Source organism: Stegostoma tigrinum, chromosome 11 (genome assembly GCF_030684315.1).
Source record: "Stegostoma tigrinum isolate sSteTig4 chromosome 11, sSteTig4.hap1, whole genome shotgun sequence".
NCBI lineage: Eukaryota > Metazoa > Chordata > Chondrichthyes > Orectolobiformes > Stegostomatidae > Stegostoma > Stegostoma tigrinum.
The window spans coordinates 6,282,515-6,299,462 of record NC_081364.1 but is presented as its reverse complement, the minus strand read 5'-3'; the positions used below and the strand labels follow the sequence as shown (position 1 = coordinate 6,299,462).

At 43.0% G+C, this 16,948-nt stretch overlaps 1 protein-coding gene across 2 annotated transcripts in view; it reads right to left on the bottom strand.

Moving 5' to 3' along the window:
• Positions 1 to 16,948, bottom strand: part of LOC125460468 (MICOS complex subunit mic25-a-like) — a 470,470-nt gene that overhangs the window by 76,308 nt on the left and 377,214 nt on the right. Inside the window, exon 8 of one of the 2 annotated variants that reach the window (XM_059649634.1) lies at positions 15,581 to 16,040. The exons of the other annotated variant lie outside the window; for it this stretch is intronic. Within the exon in view, the coding sequence (XP_059505617.1) occupies positions 15,948 to 16,040 (93 nt within the window). The 3' untranslated portion in view covers positions 15,581 to 15,947. Of the gene's footprint in view, positions 1 to 15,580; positions 16,041 to 16,948 lie in introns of those variants that run through there. 2 annotated transcript variants of the gene reach the window in all.

The following is a 16,948-nucleotide window of genomic DNA, read 5'->3' as shown; positions in this document are numbered from 1 at the left end:
CATGAGTCAGGTAAGGGCAGATTAGGCTAACCTGTTCCTACTAGCAGAGGTTTTGACAACAAGAAGATACCAATTCAAGGTGATTAGCAAAAGAAACAAAGACAACAAGAAAAGTGGCTAGGGTCTGGAGTGCATTGCCCCAGAGCATGGTAGAAGCAGATTCAGCTCTGCCTTCAAAAGGGAGCTGGATAATTATCTTAAGAGAAAATATTAGCTGGACTATGGGGGATTGGCAAGGAAGTGGGACTAGGTGGGCTGTTCTTGCAGAGAGCTGATATGGACCCAACATGTCCAACAGACTCCTTCTGAGCTATAACCATTCTATGATTCTATGAACAGCTGTAAGCTTTCAGCCAGAATCTTGTACAAGTGTACACAAAGTCTGTCTATCCAGCTCTCCCATTGGGGTCAACTGGGGTGGCATTCTTGCCTCTGAGTTAGTAGGTCGTGGGCTCATCCTACACACTGGGGAGGCAATGGTCTTGTGGTATTATCGCTGGTCTGTTAATCCAGAGACCCAGGTAACATTCTGGAGGCCCAGGTTCAAATCCCGCCACCGCAGATGGTGGAATTTGAATTCAATAAAATATCTGGAATTACGAATCTAATGATGGCCATGAATCCATTGTCAGTTGTTGGAAAACCCAACTGATTCACTAATGTCTTTTAGGGAAAGAAACTGCCATTCTTACCTGGTCTGGCCTACATGTGGCTCCACACCCTCAGCCATGTGGTTGACTTTGAACTGCCCTCTAGACAATTAGCGGTGGGGCAATAAATGCTGTCTGGCCAGTGGCGCCCCATTAATGAACAAAAAGAATAAAAGAACTTGAGCATATAATCAAGGTGAGTGAAGTATTTTGGATCTGTCTTTACAGTGGATTGCAGGGAACCAGGAAGACTTCACGTTGACTCCTGGTCATACTAAAGACGTTCATCTCAGCCAAGGTGATGCTTAGAGTACCACAAATTTCCTCAAAGGGTCTGGGAAGCAAAATGAAAGTTACTTCCTGCTCAAAGTGTCTGAGATTTTCCATTTCAAAGTGAAAGCATGGCAGTGAGCATCTAATTTGGTATCACATCCTCCAATGCTTGCGGTGAGTCACCTCGTGTTAATTTGTGCTTTTCACTTCTTTATCTAAGAAAGCAAGGCACCTCCTGAACGATTTGGTGAACCACATCTAGTGGGTGAGAGGAGATTGTCACTACTGGCTGAACCTTCCCAGATCAAAGGTTTTGGTGCCATATCTAAAGACCAGCTGGACACCACTTCACTCACGCTATCCAGCGTAGTAGCCTCTAACAGTGTAGGAATGTTCTTATGAAGCAGAAGCAGGTCCCTCAAATCAGCGAAGATTTCTACAGTTCTTGGAGTGGAATCACTGACAGAAAGGTCATTCTCTTTCCTGGGGATGGCACTAGAAGGCCATCCCATCAAACCATTTCAGTCTGCGATCAGATAGTAAATAGCACAGGTCAGTGCCATGATTCTCACAAACAGACCACAGGCAGCGTAGGAAGAAAATAAATGGTCTTCTGCTCTGCAAGGATTTACGACACACCTATTCCTGCCATCTCACACACACTCAGGGTTATTATCCACTCTGTCACTTTGTAGGCATCTCACAAAGTCTCACAGTCTGCAAGTCTCAGTATTAACACACATGATATGCACTCAAAGGTTCACATCCACTTCACTCGGGGGTGGGGGGGGAAGCGGGGCAGTAACACCATGGTAATACTCGTTGGGCCAGTAATCCAGAACCCGATGTTCTAGGGCCACAGAACCCAATCTAATATTCTGGAGGCACAATTTCAGCAATTCAATACAAATCATAATACTAATAAAATCTGAAATGCTACCTCAATGGTGACCACTGTTGGTTGTTGTAAAAATTCATGTAGTTCATTAATGTCCTTTCAGGTAGGAAATTTGCTGACCTCACCTGATCCGGCCTACATGTAAGTCCTGACTACAGCAATGTATCACTGAGTCATAAAGCACAGAACAGGCCCTTCAGCCCACTACAACTGTGATGCTTTATCTACAATAATCCAACTTTCAAGCACTTGGCCCATAGCCTTGAATTTTATGACAGTGCAAATGCTCATCCATGCACTTTTGAAAGGTCGTGAGGTTTTTTTGCCTCAACTAATCTCCCAAGCAGTGCATTCCAGATTCCCACTACTCTCCGGATGAAACTTTTTTTTTCAAATCCCCTTTAAACCTCCTGCCCTTCATCTTATCATTATGCACTCTAATTACTAACCCTTCAACAAAGGGGAACAGCTGCTTCCTATCCACTCTGTCCATGAGCTTCATAATCTAAAACAGCTCAATCAGGTCCCCCTCAGCGTTCTCTGCTGTAAAGGAAATATCACAAGCCTATTCAGCCTCTCTTCATCGTTGAAATGCTCTAAACCAGGCAACATCCTGGTGAATCTCCTCCAGTGCATCTGATTGACTCTTAGCCTATCTCTGAGCTTTTAGCAATGGGCAATAAATGCAAGCCTAAATGGTGACTCTGTGTGTCAGACGTTAAAAAAAATTATCTCCTTGTAAGAACCTTTCCTTGGCACAGCATTTTCTACTCGCTTCTACTGGGGCACTTCACCAGCTTACATGGTTATGAATGCTCCCTAAATGCTCCTACACCCATTTCAGGATAAATGTGCGGAGACAACCAAGACCTGCTGAAGGGTGTAAGACATCAGGATCCTCAGCTTCTTTGCGGAAAGAGTAATGCAAGGCTGAGACCATTCCTGTGAAGACGGGGAGACAGGAATGGACCAGAAACCCAGTAAGCAACATCATGGTCTACTCTTCTTGAGTGTGCATGAAGGCAAGAACAATAGTCTACATCTGCTATTCTGTAAGCTCATCAACTAGTTTTTTCTTTTCTCTTCTGCATGCATTCATGGCATCATGTGATTGCAGGTGCTTGCCCAGTAACTGACACAGACATGACATGTTGGCTTGGGGCATACTAAGTTGCCGTTGACACTGGCTCTCACTCACTCGCTGATAGCAGTATCAGAGCCTGCACCCAAGTGTGATGTGCTAGAGCTCTCCATTAACATGGTGGTTCTTATCTTTGCTGCTTCCACCACTGCAGGATGCCTGGCAGCTGATTTAGGTGTCTCTGTAGTCTTCTGCACTACTGGGTTGATCTCTGCCTTTGTCTTTTCATTCTCACGAGGAAACAGTGATTGAAGTCACACAACCCTAGTAAAGGGATGCTTTACCGTTGGCATCATTCCCCACGAAGTTCCAGGTTTTGCCATCAAAGTGACTAGTTTTGCAGCTGGCCAAAGCCCCAGGCAACATGAGCTCCATGTGATTCTGAATTGTTGTGTAGCTTCAGCTCCTTGTTACCTATACCATAACATGTATCTATTTTTGGTGGATTACCCTTTAGCCTGAAAGTAACTCTTCCCATGTACAACAGTCAACCTAACATTGGTAAAGCAGCTCAAGAAAGTGTGAATGTGGCCTTAACATGAAATAGTTGCCAGGACTACCTATCACCAAACCTACCACAGGAACCCTGTCCTAGCAGGGACAATGCATGAGAATATGGCAACTGCGATGTCCTTGATTGCAGCCCTAATGACTGTATGCCTTGATCAATTGCAAAGAAGAAGTTTGAGTGAATGTGCTTGGCTCTTTTTGATATGAGAGATTACAAGATGCCAATCAAGCCATAACGTACTTTCACTCAGTACTACACGAGATCAGGTCGGAATTGGATGGCATGAGGTAAAAGAAATTAAACAACTTGCTATGACGTACCTTCGAGGGAGGTGAAACTTGAACCTGAGCTCTGGATTTTTGTGGCATGAGGTAGATTGAGATCACAGAAGACTGCAGAATAGGCAAAATGCCTTAGGCTAGTAATCTAGATCCTGACGGACACGGGTTCAAATCTCAGGTGGTGAATTTGACCAAAGGTTGGTCAAAGAGGTAGATCTCAAGGAATGTCTTAAAGATGTGGCGAGAGATAGCAAGGCAGGGACATTTAGGGGGGGAATGCCAGATCCTTGAAGTCCAGATAACTGAAGACACAGCTGTCACTGGTAGAATGATAACAATTGCAGTTTTCCAAGAAGCCAGAATTGGAGGAGTGCAGAGACCTTAGAGGGTTGTGACGCTGGGCTAAATTATTAGAAAAGATAGCTATGCGAGAATTTTTGAGAAAGGACCAGACTGGGAATCAATGCAGGTCAACAGGCACAGGGATGATATTCTAACAGAACTCTGCACAACACATAAATCAAATTAACTTGCACTCTATATAGGACCAAGAAGCAGGAGCAGGCCACTTGACCCCTTGAGAGTGCTCCACCATTCAAAAGATGATCAGATTGTAATCTCAAATCCACATTCTCACCTGTCTTTTGCCCCCTTCCTAAACCAGAATATGTCTACCTCAGCTTTAAAAATATTCAAAGACTCCACCTCCTTCTCATGATCAGAGATTTTAGGCCTCACGGCCTGTTTTAAATGGATGACACCTGATTTTTAAACAGTGACCCCTAGTTCTTGATTCTGCTATAAGAGGAAACATTCTATCTACACATACCCTGTCAAGACTCCCCAGGAACCAATAAGTTTCTTTCAAGTTACCTCTTATTCTCCTCGGGTCCAGCAGACGCAAGGAAACTGGTGCAACCATTCCTCATAAATCAACCTATTCATTTCAGATATTGTCTGGGAAACTTTCAATGAATGACTTCCAATGCATTTGCATCCTTCCTCAAATAAGGAGATCAATACTGTACACCATGCTCCAGACCTTGTCTTATCAGTGTTTTGTATAAATAAAGCATAACCTTCCTACTTTCGTATTCAATTCCTTCCACAATAAATGAAAATATTCTATTTAATTGAATTGGCTACATAAGTACTCTTGTTACAATAGCAAGTAGAAGGTTGGGTATTCTGTAATTATATTCTAATTCCACCTTCAAAGAGTCAAAATTCTGGAGTACAATGGAATTCTCCCATTCTCCCTGGTGGGTGCTGCTCCAATGACACTCAGGAAGCTCAAAACCATCAGCAGAAAGCAAATGGCCTGATCAGAATCACTGACCACCTTAGATATGTTCCAAAAAAGAGCGGTAAATGTTATCACAAGAGATAATGGGAACTGCAGGTGCTGGAGAATCCAAGATAACAAAGTGTGAAGCTGGATGAACACAGCAGGCCAAGCAGCATCTCGGGAGCACAAAAGCTGACGTTTCAGGCCGAGACCTCTCTGATGAAGGGTCTAGGCCTGAAACGTCAGCTTTTGTGCTCCTGAGATGCTGCTTGGCCTGCTGTGTTCATCCAGCTTCACACTTTGTTATCTAGCCATAAATGTTAACTCAGTTTCTCTCTGCATGGAGGGTGCAAGGCCTGCTGAGTTTCTCTAAAATGTTACAGTTTTATTTCAGATCTCAAGTCAGTATTTTGTGCTTAGGTAAACATTTACTCCCTTCACAACCAGTTCATTGCATGGCTTGAGAATGCCTGATTTACAAGATGTGTTGAAGCAACTCGCCAACAAAGTTTTTTGGTCAGCACCTCTAACATCCAGAAGAATAAGGGTATCAGACACATATGAACACCACTGCTTTCAAGAAGCCCCGCGAGTCACCCATCATCCAATTTGGAAAAATATCATCTGTTTATCCAATACTGTTCAACAAAAAATCCGGAACTTCCTGCTTCACAGCAACATGGCTACACCGCTCAACTGCAGCGGAGAATGATGAATAATTGAGCTGGCATTGCCAATGATACACAAATACCTTGTGAGTAAACAAGGAATAACAGATTTTGGTCATCTGACTGATGAAATCTTTATGGTTTGACAACAATTTTGTTTGATAGCACTCACAGAATCACAGGGTCACATAGCACAGTTACAGACGTACCAAGATGTAGAGCTGGATGACCACAGCAGGCCAAGCAGCATAAGAGGAGCAGGAAAGCTGACATTTCGGGCCTAGACCTTTCTTCAGAAGGGTCTTTTCTGAAGAAGGGTCTAGGCCCGAAACGTCAGCTTTCCTGCCCCTCTGATGCTGCTTGGCCTGCTGTGTTCATCCAGCCCTACACCTTGCTATCTCAGATTCTCCAGCATCTGCAGTTCCTACTATCTCTGGCACAGTTACAGACACTTTGGTCCACCTTGTCCGCACCAACCAGATTTTCCAATCTGACCCAGTCCCATTTGCCAGCATTTGGCCTATGGCCTACGTCGCTCTAAACCCTTCCTATTCATATACCCACCCAGATGCCTTTTAAATGTCATCGTACCACCACCTCCTCTGGCAACTGATTTCGATACATGCACCACGTTCTGCATAAAAAAAAGTTACCGTCCAGGTCCTTTTTAAATCTTTCCCCTCTCACCTTAAACATATGCTCTCCAGTTTTGGACTCCCCCACCCTGGGAAAAAGACCTCGGCTGCTTACCCTGTTCATGCCCCTCACGATTTTATAAATGTCTGTAAGATCACCCCTCAGCCTCTGACGCTCCAGGGATAAAAGCCCCAACCTAGTCAGCCTCTCCCTGTAGCTCAAACCTTCTAGACTCGCAAACACCCTTGTAAATATTATCTGCACCCTCTCAAGTTTAACAACATCCTTCTGTTAGGCAACCCAGAATAGCACACAGTATTCTAAAAGTGCCCTCACCAACATCCTGTACAACCCGCAACATGATGCTCCAACTCCTGCACTCAGCATTCCGACCAATGAAGGCAAGTGTGCTAAAAGTGTTCTTCGCCACCTTGTCTACCTGCGACTCCTCTTTCAAGGACCTATGCACCTGCACCCCTAGGTCTCTTTGTTCAGTAACACTCCCCAGGGCCCTGCCATTAACTGAATACTCCTTGGGAATTTTACAGCACCGAGGATGATATATTTGCAAGTGAGTGCTGTTGACAACAAATGGGACAGGGGATCCTATTTGATGTTCCATTCACTGAGCAAGAGCTGATAAGGCTAAATTTGGCTCTTTTGATTAGTTTACCCGGCACCAACCAAACGTAATATTTGCACTGTTCCAGACAGAACAGAACCTATTAAATCTGTTTTCTTCAGTCAACAATGTATCCGTCGCCTGTTATTTCAATATCATACCATAACAATGATAATAAAGTTTCGCTAATACTACAACATTGGATTGAAGCCCTAAATGTAATCCCAAACAACATAAATCTGTGCAAAATAGAAAATAAGTACCTCGTGTGGGCTCTGAACTGAGTGGGAATATGATCACAGGCATTTTATCCAGCTAAATAGGAAACATTATTATATTGTTTTACAAGCAGAATAGAATTTTCTGCCTCTAGTGCTACCTTATGAATGTTTAATATTTGATTAATGTTGAAATTGAAAATATATCGAATGGTTTCACTAGAATACAGCTTATAGTCTGCAAGGGTATACAGTGTCAAGAAAGACTGTTCCACACAACAAGCACTTGAACTTCAATGAATAAAGATTGCAAACACGGGAGATGGTAAACAAAGGCACCCCAAGCAACATAACTTGTTCTGGCTGAGAACCTCCAGATTCAGTACCTGCCTGTGCTGATCTAGCAGGATCATGTATAATGATGGGTGCAGCCTGTAGCTTGTATCATTGCATTTGCTATGTGTGAAAATATGGAAGGTTAACACATGCCATTACGCACATGTCCCTTTAGAATATCATTGAAGCAAAAGTGCAAGTTCAAGACCAAACTAATAACTCTTGCGTTATCTTTCCTTTCTCTCCTGTTTTCCGAATATCCATTGTCTTTGTCAAGCTTGAATGATTTCAAATTCCCTGCCCTCGTTTCTCAATCCTGTTGTGGGCTCGATTCACAATTACTTCTGTTATCTCCTCCAAATGTTACATCTCTGCTCTCCTGAATTGGACTGACCCCATACATCAATACATCATCATCTTACCATCAATGGCACAAGCTTTACCTGGAATCTGGAGTTCTGTCCACTGAGCGTGGTTCCACCATTATTCTTTTCACCTCACTGTGCTTTTCTTCACCTTCTACAATCTTCTCATAACATGTTTCTGCAATAAAAACAAAGTTGCTGGAAAAACTCAGCAGTTCTGAGGAACGGTCACTGGACCCAAAACGTTAACTTTGTTTTCTCCTCCACAGATGCTGCCAGACCTGCTGAGCTTTTCCAGCAACTTTGTTTTTGTTCCTGATTTACAGCATCCACAGTTCTTTTGGTTTTTATGTTTCTGCAATGTTTTGTTCAGGAACCTCTTCTAAACTCATTCAAATTAGAGTCATTGACTGACAGAGATTTACAGCTCAAAAAGATGCTTTTTGGCTCATTGCATTTACACCAGTCAAAACTACCGCCTAACTATTTTAACCTTTGATTTGTGCCCAAAATATTTCTTTTCCAAAGCACACAGTGATGCTTACCTACGTAAACGGCAGTATGCAAATAAATGTTCCTGTGTTGCATGATGAACACATCGACAAGCTGAAGCCAAGGGGCGTGTGCAAATGGAGCTTCAGTCGGCAACAAGCATCTGATTGGTCTGTGGAATGGTGGCGAGTTGTCGCTGACAAAGGCCTTTCTCCTGCCAACAACTGTGCAATTGGCACCCAGGCAGCTGAACAGCTTGTTTAGGAGAAGTGATCAGATTTCAGAGACAGAAGGAGCTGTCCCTTTTCTCATCAGTAAAAACCACTTCAAACCTGAAGAAAGCCAGTTTACTTTTCCCTCATCAGTTGCTGTTAACTGTGGCTTTTTTAAGGAAAATGCTGGAGACTTTATAATTGTGAACCAGTTGTCCTATGCCTCCTACGAGCAAATCAAAGCATGTTGAGGGGATCAAGGAGCAGTAGGTCTGACAAGTCAAAAGGATAATCTCAGCGAACCCAGTGAACTGGGATCATTGAACTGTCTTCCCAGTTTCCATTCATTGTACTCATATCTTTTGTATCAGCATGTATGTCTATATAGGGAGAGTTTATTAAGGTGTTCAAGTTTTTACTTAGATGCATACTATTATATGCATAATTGTTTATATATGGCTACAGTTGATTTATTTGTAATATATAATCATTCTTACTAAATACCAATCGTGGTCTGTGCTTTCTAACTTTGCTTTGAATGACTTCAATGATACAGTCTCGACTGTTTCATGAGGAAGAGAATTCCACACAATAATGACACCCTGAGAGAAAAAAAACCTCTTCATCTCTGTCTTAAAAGCAAGACCTCATTCTTAAGCTGTGTTCCCCAGTTCTAGTCTCTCCCACAAGGGAAAACATTCTCTTAGATCCTGCTCAAGTATCCTCAGGACCTGGTATGTTTCAAAAAGATTGCCCTTAATTCAACTGAACTCTGACTCTCAACCTGTTCAACTTTTTTCTTTATGAGATAAGGCCTTCATCCTGGGCAAGAGATGAGTGAACTTTAAGGTTTTTGAGTAGATTTGTAACTCAGGTTCTGGATGTTGTGGTTGGTTGGCGCGCCAAACTCATTTGTTGTTCTGCAGACGTTTCATTACCCTGCTGGGTAACGTTATCAGTGCAGCCTCCGGTGAGGCACTGTTGTGTTTTTCTCTGATGTGAACTTTCTCATCATTTTAATTTCAAACAAGGAGACTAAAATTATACACTGTAGCCCAGAGTTGGTTTCAACAACACGCCTGTAAATTCCCCTGCACAAATTTAGTATAGGTGTTGGGAGGTCATGTTGTGGCTGTCCAGGACATTGGTTAGGCCACTTTTAGAATACTGCATTCAGTTCTGGTTTCCGTACCGTAGGAAAGATGTTGTGAAATTTGAAATGGTTCAGAAAAGATTTACATGGATGTTGCTACAGTTGGAAGGTTTGAGCTTTCGGGAGAGACTGAATAGATTGGGGTGATTTTCCCCAGGGTAGGCATGTCCAAAACTAGGCAGGGGGGCATAGGTTTAAAGTGAGAGGGGAAAGAGTTAAAATGGGCCTAAGGGGCAAGTTTTTCACACAGAGGGTTCTGTGCGTATGGAATGAGCTGCCAGAGGTGGTGGTACAGGTGGGTACAACGACAACATATACAAGGTATCTCGATGGGTTATCTGCTCATCATGGACAAGTTGGACCGAAGGATCTGTTTCAATATTGTACGTCTCTATGACTTTATGACTTTAAATATATCATTTCCCTTGCAATAATTTTATGCTGTCTATGTGAATGAAGAAGAGTACAAAAGTAAAGAAGTTAAACTTTTGTAAAACATCAGTTTGGCCTCAACTGTGCGTAATTCTGGTACTATACTTTAAACCTTGGAAGTAGTGCAGAGGAGATTTATCAGAAATGGTACCGAGGAGGAGGGACTTCAGCTATTTGGAGGAGTAAGAGAAACTGGTATTGTTCTTCTTGCAGCAGAAAGGTTTAGGGGAGATTTAATAGAGATCTTCAAATTATGAATGGTTTTGATACAGTAGATCAGAAGAAATTGTTTCCACTTGCAGGAGGGTCACAGATTCCAGGTCAATGGAAAGCAAACTGTGTGATTATGAAGAATATTATGGTTCCTAGCAGGTGGGTGGAAGCGAGGAGGTGATGCAGTGATGATTTCAATAGTGCCTTCAGAGGGCCAGCACCAGTATCATGAACCAAGTGACCTCTTCTTTGCTGCCAGATTAAAGACCAGTTCCAAGGGAAGCAAACAAACAGTGGAACTCAACAGCTATGCCTTCTTTAACTACAAACCTGATGGAGCATCTTCTCTGTAAATTACCAAAGTTGATTCAGTTACCTCCCCTCTCACCCCCATCCCAGGCCCGAAGATGACCTTCCAAGTTCACCTGCACATCTGCCAATGTGGTATATTGTATCCGTTGTACCCTCTACATTGGGGAAACCAAGCGGAGGCTTGGGGACCGCTTTGCGGAACACCTCCGCTCGGTTCGCAATAAACAACTGCACCTCCCAGTCACGAACCATTTCAACTCCCCCTCCCATTCCTTAGACGACATGTCCATCATGGGCCTCCTGCAGTGCCACAATGATGCCACCCGAAGGTTGCAGGAACAGCAACTCATATTCCGCTTGGGAACCCTGCAGCCCAATGGTATCAATGTGGATTTCACAAGCTTCAAAATCTCCCCTTCCCCCACCGCATCACAAAACCAGCCCAGCTCATCCCTGCCTCCCTAACCTGTTCTTCCTCTCGTCTATCCCCTCCTCCCAACTCAAGCTGCACCCCCATTTCCGACCTACTAACCTCATCCCGCCCCCTTGACCTGTCCGTCCTCCCTGGACTGACCTATCCCCTCCCTACCTCCCCACTGACACTCACCTCTACTGGCTCCATCCCTGCCCCTTTAACTTGTCTGTCCCCTCTCCACCTATCTTCTCCTCTATCCATCTTTGATCCACCTCCCCCTCTCTCCCTATTTATTTCAGAGCCCTCTCCCTCTCCCCCTTTTCTGATGAAGGGTCTAGGCCCGAAACGTCAGCTTTTGTGCTCCTGAGATGCTGCTTGGCCTGCTGTGTTCATCCAGCTCCACACTTTATTATCTCGTTTTCCCAGCCACCATCAGTTCTGAGGAAGGGTCACTGGACCCGAAATGTTAACTCTGTTTTTTCCTTCACAGATGCTGCCAGACCTGCTGAGCTTTCCCAGCAACTTTGTTTTTGCTTCAAAGTTAAATATGTTCAGCAGTAATACAAATTCATGTAATAAAAGCAGAAAATGCTGGAGAAATTCAACTGGTCTGGCAGCATCAGTGGAGAGAAACAGGGTTAACATTTAGAAGACATAAGATGTAGGGAGCAGAAGCACGTCTTTAGCCCATCAGTTATCAACTGCCATTCGGATCAATCATAATTGTTCTGATAATCCTCAAATCTACTTTCCTGCCTTTTCCCCATAAACCTTGGTTCCCTTACTGATTAAAAATCACTCTCTCTCAGCCATGAATGTACTTAATGGCCCAGCCTCAACAACCCTCTGCAGTAAAGAGTTCTGCAGCTTCACTGCCCTCTGAGAGAAGAAATTCCTCCTCATCTCAGTCCGAGGAATGACCCATTGACACTTCCTCAGAATACATTGCATTATATTATTACGTTTACATGAAATATTTCTAAAATTGTGAAGAACAAATGCAAATAAAAGCTGATGTGAGACATCACAGATGGCTGCATCTTATCCTGACTCTGCAACTTCATAGAATCCGTACAGTAAGGAGACTGACCATTCAGCCCTTCAAGTCCACACCATGCCTCCAAACAGTAACCCCCAAACCCACGGGCCCCCTTCACATAACCCAGCATTTCCCACGGCTAATCCACACATCCCCGGATTCTATGGGCAATTTAGTATGGCTAATCCATCTTACCTACACAGCTTTGGACTGTGGGAGGAAACTTGAGCACCCAGAGGAAACCCATGCAAACATGGGAAGAATGTCCAAACTTCACACAGAAAAGTCACGCAAGGTTGGGATCGGATCCAGGTCCCCGGCACTGTGAGGCAGCAGTGCTAACCACTGGGCCAACATGCCAGCTGCAATCAGAGTATGACAGAGTAAGATCTCTGCCGATTGTCATAAAATCCCATTTTGTTCACTAATGTCTTTTAGGGAAAGAAATCTGCTGTCTTTGCCCGGTCCAGACCAACAGCAATGTGGTTGACTTTTGACTGCTCTCTGAGCTATCAGGGATGGGCATTAATTGCTGACATACCCAGCAGAGCCTATTTGCTTGAACAAGTTAATTTCTCACTCTTGCCTTCACTATGAAAGCAGATAACTTCACATGGTAGTTGGTCACGTTATCTGAAAAACTTTAACTGGACAGTGGCTTGAGTGGCACTGGTTCTGATTTCATCACTTTCTAAAGCTTTTTTACAGGAAGCATTGCTTAGGGTCAACCATCAATTTTTAGTTTTGCAGTTTTTAAAACAGGAGTAAAGCCTAGCTACTGAGATAATAAGGTGTAGAGCTGGATGAACACAGCAGGTCAAGCAGCATCAGAGGAGCAGGAAAGCTGACGTTTTGAGCCTAGAGCCTTCTTCTCCTAATCCTAACTACTGATCAGTGAATACTGCTGAGAAAACCAAGTTCCTGTATTTTAACAGAGGTCAAGATTGAGGTCAGATCTGATGCCCCGCGTGGTCAAACGGCCAGCTGTCATTCACTGTAAAGAATCAAACATGGAGATTCAAGGTGGAGTCTGAACCCAGGCAGAAGTATTGCAAGAAAGGTTTGTGATTTAAGGAAACAAAGGGTAGAATACATATCTTTTATTTTAAAGACTGAGAATGTGGGGGCGAATCAGTAGCTGCGATATCCTTATTTGAAGTCGCTGAAAGAAAGAGAATTGGGCACAGTGTGAAAAGAGGACGTCAATTTACTAGCAACCTGTTTTGCGAAATCAATTTCACCACTGGGTTCTCCGTGTATTGTCATGGCCCAGGCAAAATGAAGGTGGCAGAAATTGAGTAAAACTTGAAAAGGGGTTGACAAATAAGCCAAGCCAAGCAGAGAGAAATGATACTAAACAACACCAGGAAACTGCAATGTCAAAATTGTCCAAATGTGACAGGCACCTGAGAATAAGTAAGGTAAAAAGGAGATATATCTCACAGAGAGACTACTACAATTTACTAATACATTTACTGGGTAGATAAGGCAGCATTTAATCTGTTTCATGGAGAAAGCAAAGGAGAGATGTGAAATGAGCACTGCAGGAGAAACAGGGCTGCAGGTAGATCAGGCATAATATTGGTTAGGAGCTGCAGATTAAAGTTGAGCCAACAATACATCATCTTTTTAAAAGAAAAGGCAGCAAGCTGCCTTAGATCTCAGCTTGGAGAAGAGATGAAATTCATTAGCTTAGATGATGCCTTCTGATCCAGGTTTAAGGGAAATGTAGGAATCAATAGTTCTTTCAATGCTTCTACTGCAGGTATGTTGTCTCACAGGGCTTTCTTCTACTGCGAGTCATCCAACCGTAAAAAGGAGTTAATGGGTGGAAATAAAATGTCATGTACTCGACAGAACCCTGCAATATGTGTTTGCATCCTTCTCCTCCCCTGGTGCACTGATCAGAGAATTTAATGTGCTTACTTTCTAATAAAGCAAGATTCATTTCATGACACCTGACCAAGATAAGTAACACTTACATCATTTTATAACTCCTACCTTTCCCATTTTGACACTGAGAACCTGCGAAGTTTGAGTAAGTAAAACTTGTAAATTAATAGTCATTCAAGAGTATAGAACTTGGGTATGCTAAAAAAAAACGTTTGTCAAACTTTCATCAGGATTCATCAGGACATTTTGTGAATCATCTGAATGCAAGGCGAAAATCTTTGACAAAATTTCATTAATACTCAAACTGTGATTGACACTGTGCAAAACACACAGAACATGATGCTAGAATTTGTTATTGATAATAATGCATCAACTGATGACAGCCAATCAGCTGTGTGTTTTAGCCTCCGTTTGTGTTTGTATAAAGACAAAACACCATCTGTATCATCAAACAAAAAATGGTGCAGTTGCTGAAAACTGAAGCAAAACCAAAACTGCTGGAAAATCTCAGCAGGTTATAAAGCATTTGCAGAGAGAGAGAAAAATAGAAACTCACATAAAACCTGCTCTCTCTCACTAACTTTTGCCAGATCAGTATAATGTTCAACAAACTGAAGGCATCAACTGTTTAACATTTACCTGCCTTACACCACTATAAATGTTTGAGCTCCCTGTTCAACTGGAAAGGAAGGTAAAGTCGCCATAATCCCAGAGGACGGTCCGGTTACTTTCTCTTTAGAGGACGAGAGAGATGACAGGCAGTGAGTTTAACCTGAGGGTCACCACGCCTCAGTCAAAGGGCAAGGTTGAGAAGGCAGGAACATTATGGTAACCTCAGCTAGTGTGGGAAATGGACCCACATCATTGACGTCGCTCTGCATCACAAACCAGCCATCCAGTCAAGTGAGCTAACTGACCCTCTGTTCAAATGTGCAACATCAACGAAAAAATATCTAATCTGAGCTTAATACATTTTTTGTCTGGCAAGGCTACAGAACCAAACCAGTTGGATGGCATTAAGATACATATCAAGCATGATCTGACTGAATGGTGGAATAGACTCAAATGGCTGAATGGCCTACTCTTATTCCCCAAGTGAGCTTGTTGATCATAACCAGGCAAGTTGAGGTATCACAAAAGGTCTCAGCACTGAGTATGTTATCCAGTGACACAGTATGGCGTTTCAAATGGCACTTTTACTCTCAGCAATGATGCCCTCCTCCATTTTAAAATTGCTCAGCATTTAAGCTCATACAAACAAAGTCAAAGTCGGAGAAGGCATTCAGAAAATATAAAAGCTTATGCTGTCAAAAGACAAGAGAAAACTTCAATGAAAAATGATATGATTTGATTTATTATATTCATATATACTTAAATACAGTGAAATATTTTGTTTTGCAAGCTGTACAGGCAGATCATAGCAAACAAGGACATACAAATCATAGGGCGCTTAGACAAAGCGAGGCATACAGATTACACTGCACAAGGCAAGATCAACACTAGCAAAATCAAAGTTAGAGAGGCCCATTCATCAGTCTAATAACAACAGGGATGAAACTGTGCTTGAACCTGCTGGTGCACATGTTCAGGCTTCTGTATTTTCTGCCTGATGGAAGAGGTTGTAGGAGTCATGACTGGGGTGGGCGGAGTCGTTGATGATGTTGGCAGCTTTTTCGCTGCAACAAGAAGTGTAAATGGAGTCCATGGATGGGAGATTGGCTTCCGTGATTGACTGGGCTGTGCACATCACTCTCTGACACCTCTCTGATGGAGGGTCTAGGCCCGAAAAGTCAGCTTTTCTGCTCCTGAGATGCTGCTTGGCCTGCTGTGTTCATCCAGCTTCACACCTTGTTATCTTGGATTCTCCAGCATCTGCAGTTCCCATTATCACTGTGCACATCACCTTCTGTCGTTTCTTACAGTCCCGGACTGAGCGATTGTCGTACCGGGCCACTGTGAAGGTGGCAGAGGCAAGGGTGTAGGAAGGGGCACCTTCAGTGAAATAATGATGAAGGCTGTTATTTTTATCCCGTGACAACACTGTAAAAAACTTACTGGTCGAGCACTGCGATTTATCAAAGGACACAGGAATATCATTACAGGGTCAGCACTGGCATAGCCTAGGAGATCCATCAACTAGTATATAATAATAGCCTCCCACAATCCATTTGTATGGCTCCTCTTTTACATGTGCTCCCATCGTTCAAGTCACATTTGGATTCTTGAAATGTGGTCAGTTACTCTTTCTTATGAGTGGAAAACATTGCACATCACTTGCAACAGATGGTATGGAGAGGAAGAATAAATAATTTGTATTTATATAACATCTTTCACGTAGTCAGCGCATCCTAGAACCAATAAAGTGCAGTCACTGTGAACAAATGCTGCAATCAATTACACACAAAGGAGCCCCAAGAACAGTGATGCGATAAATGGCCACATAGTCCTTTTCTGGTGGCTTTTGGAGGCATGGGAATGTGCAGAACTTCACTGCTTTTCTCTGAACTGTGTCACACCTTGGTGAACGGACAAAAGAGGCTTTGGTTTAACCTCACCTGAAACATGGCCTCTTGAATATATGGGACTTCTTAGTCCTACACTGAAATTTCAGCCTGGTTTATGTACTCAAGTCCTAGGGTGGGACCTTAATCTACACTGTTGGAAAAAAGAGTGCCACCACCAAGCTAAGATTGGCAATTATGATGAATATCTGATTTGCAATACAAGCACCAACTATTCCTTTATAGTTGTCAAACACAATTAGATTCCCTGGTGGAAAAAAGGATAATTGTGTGCTATGAGGTGAGGGAAAAAGAGGAGGTTTGGTACAATCAGTAGTTTGCCAACCAAGCTTGTTTCTTTTCAGCGAATATTATACTCATCAGGCTGTAAAGTATCAG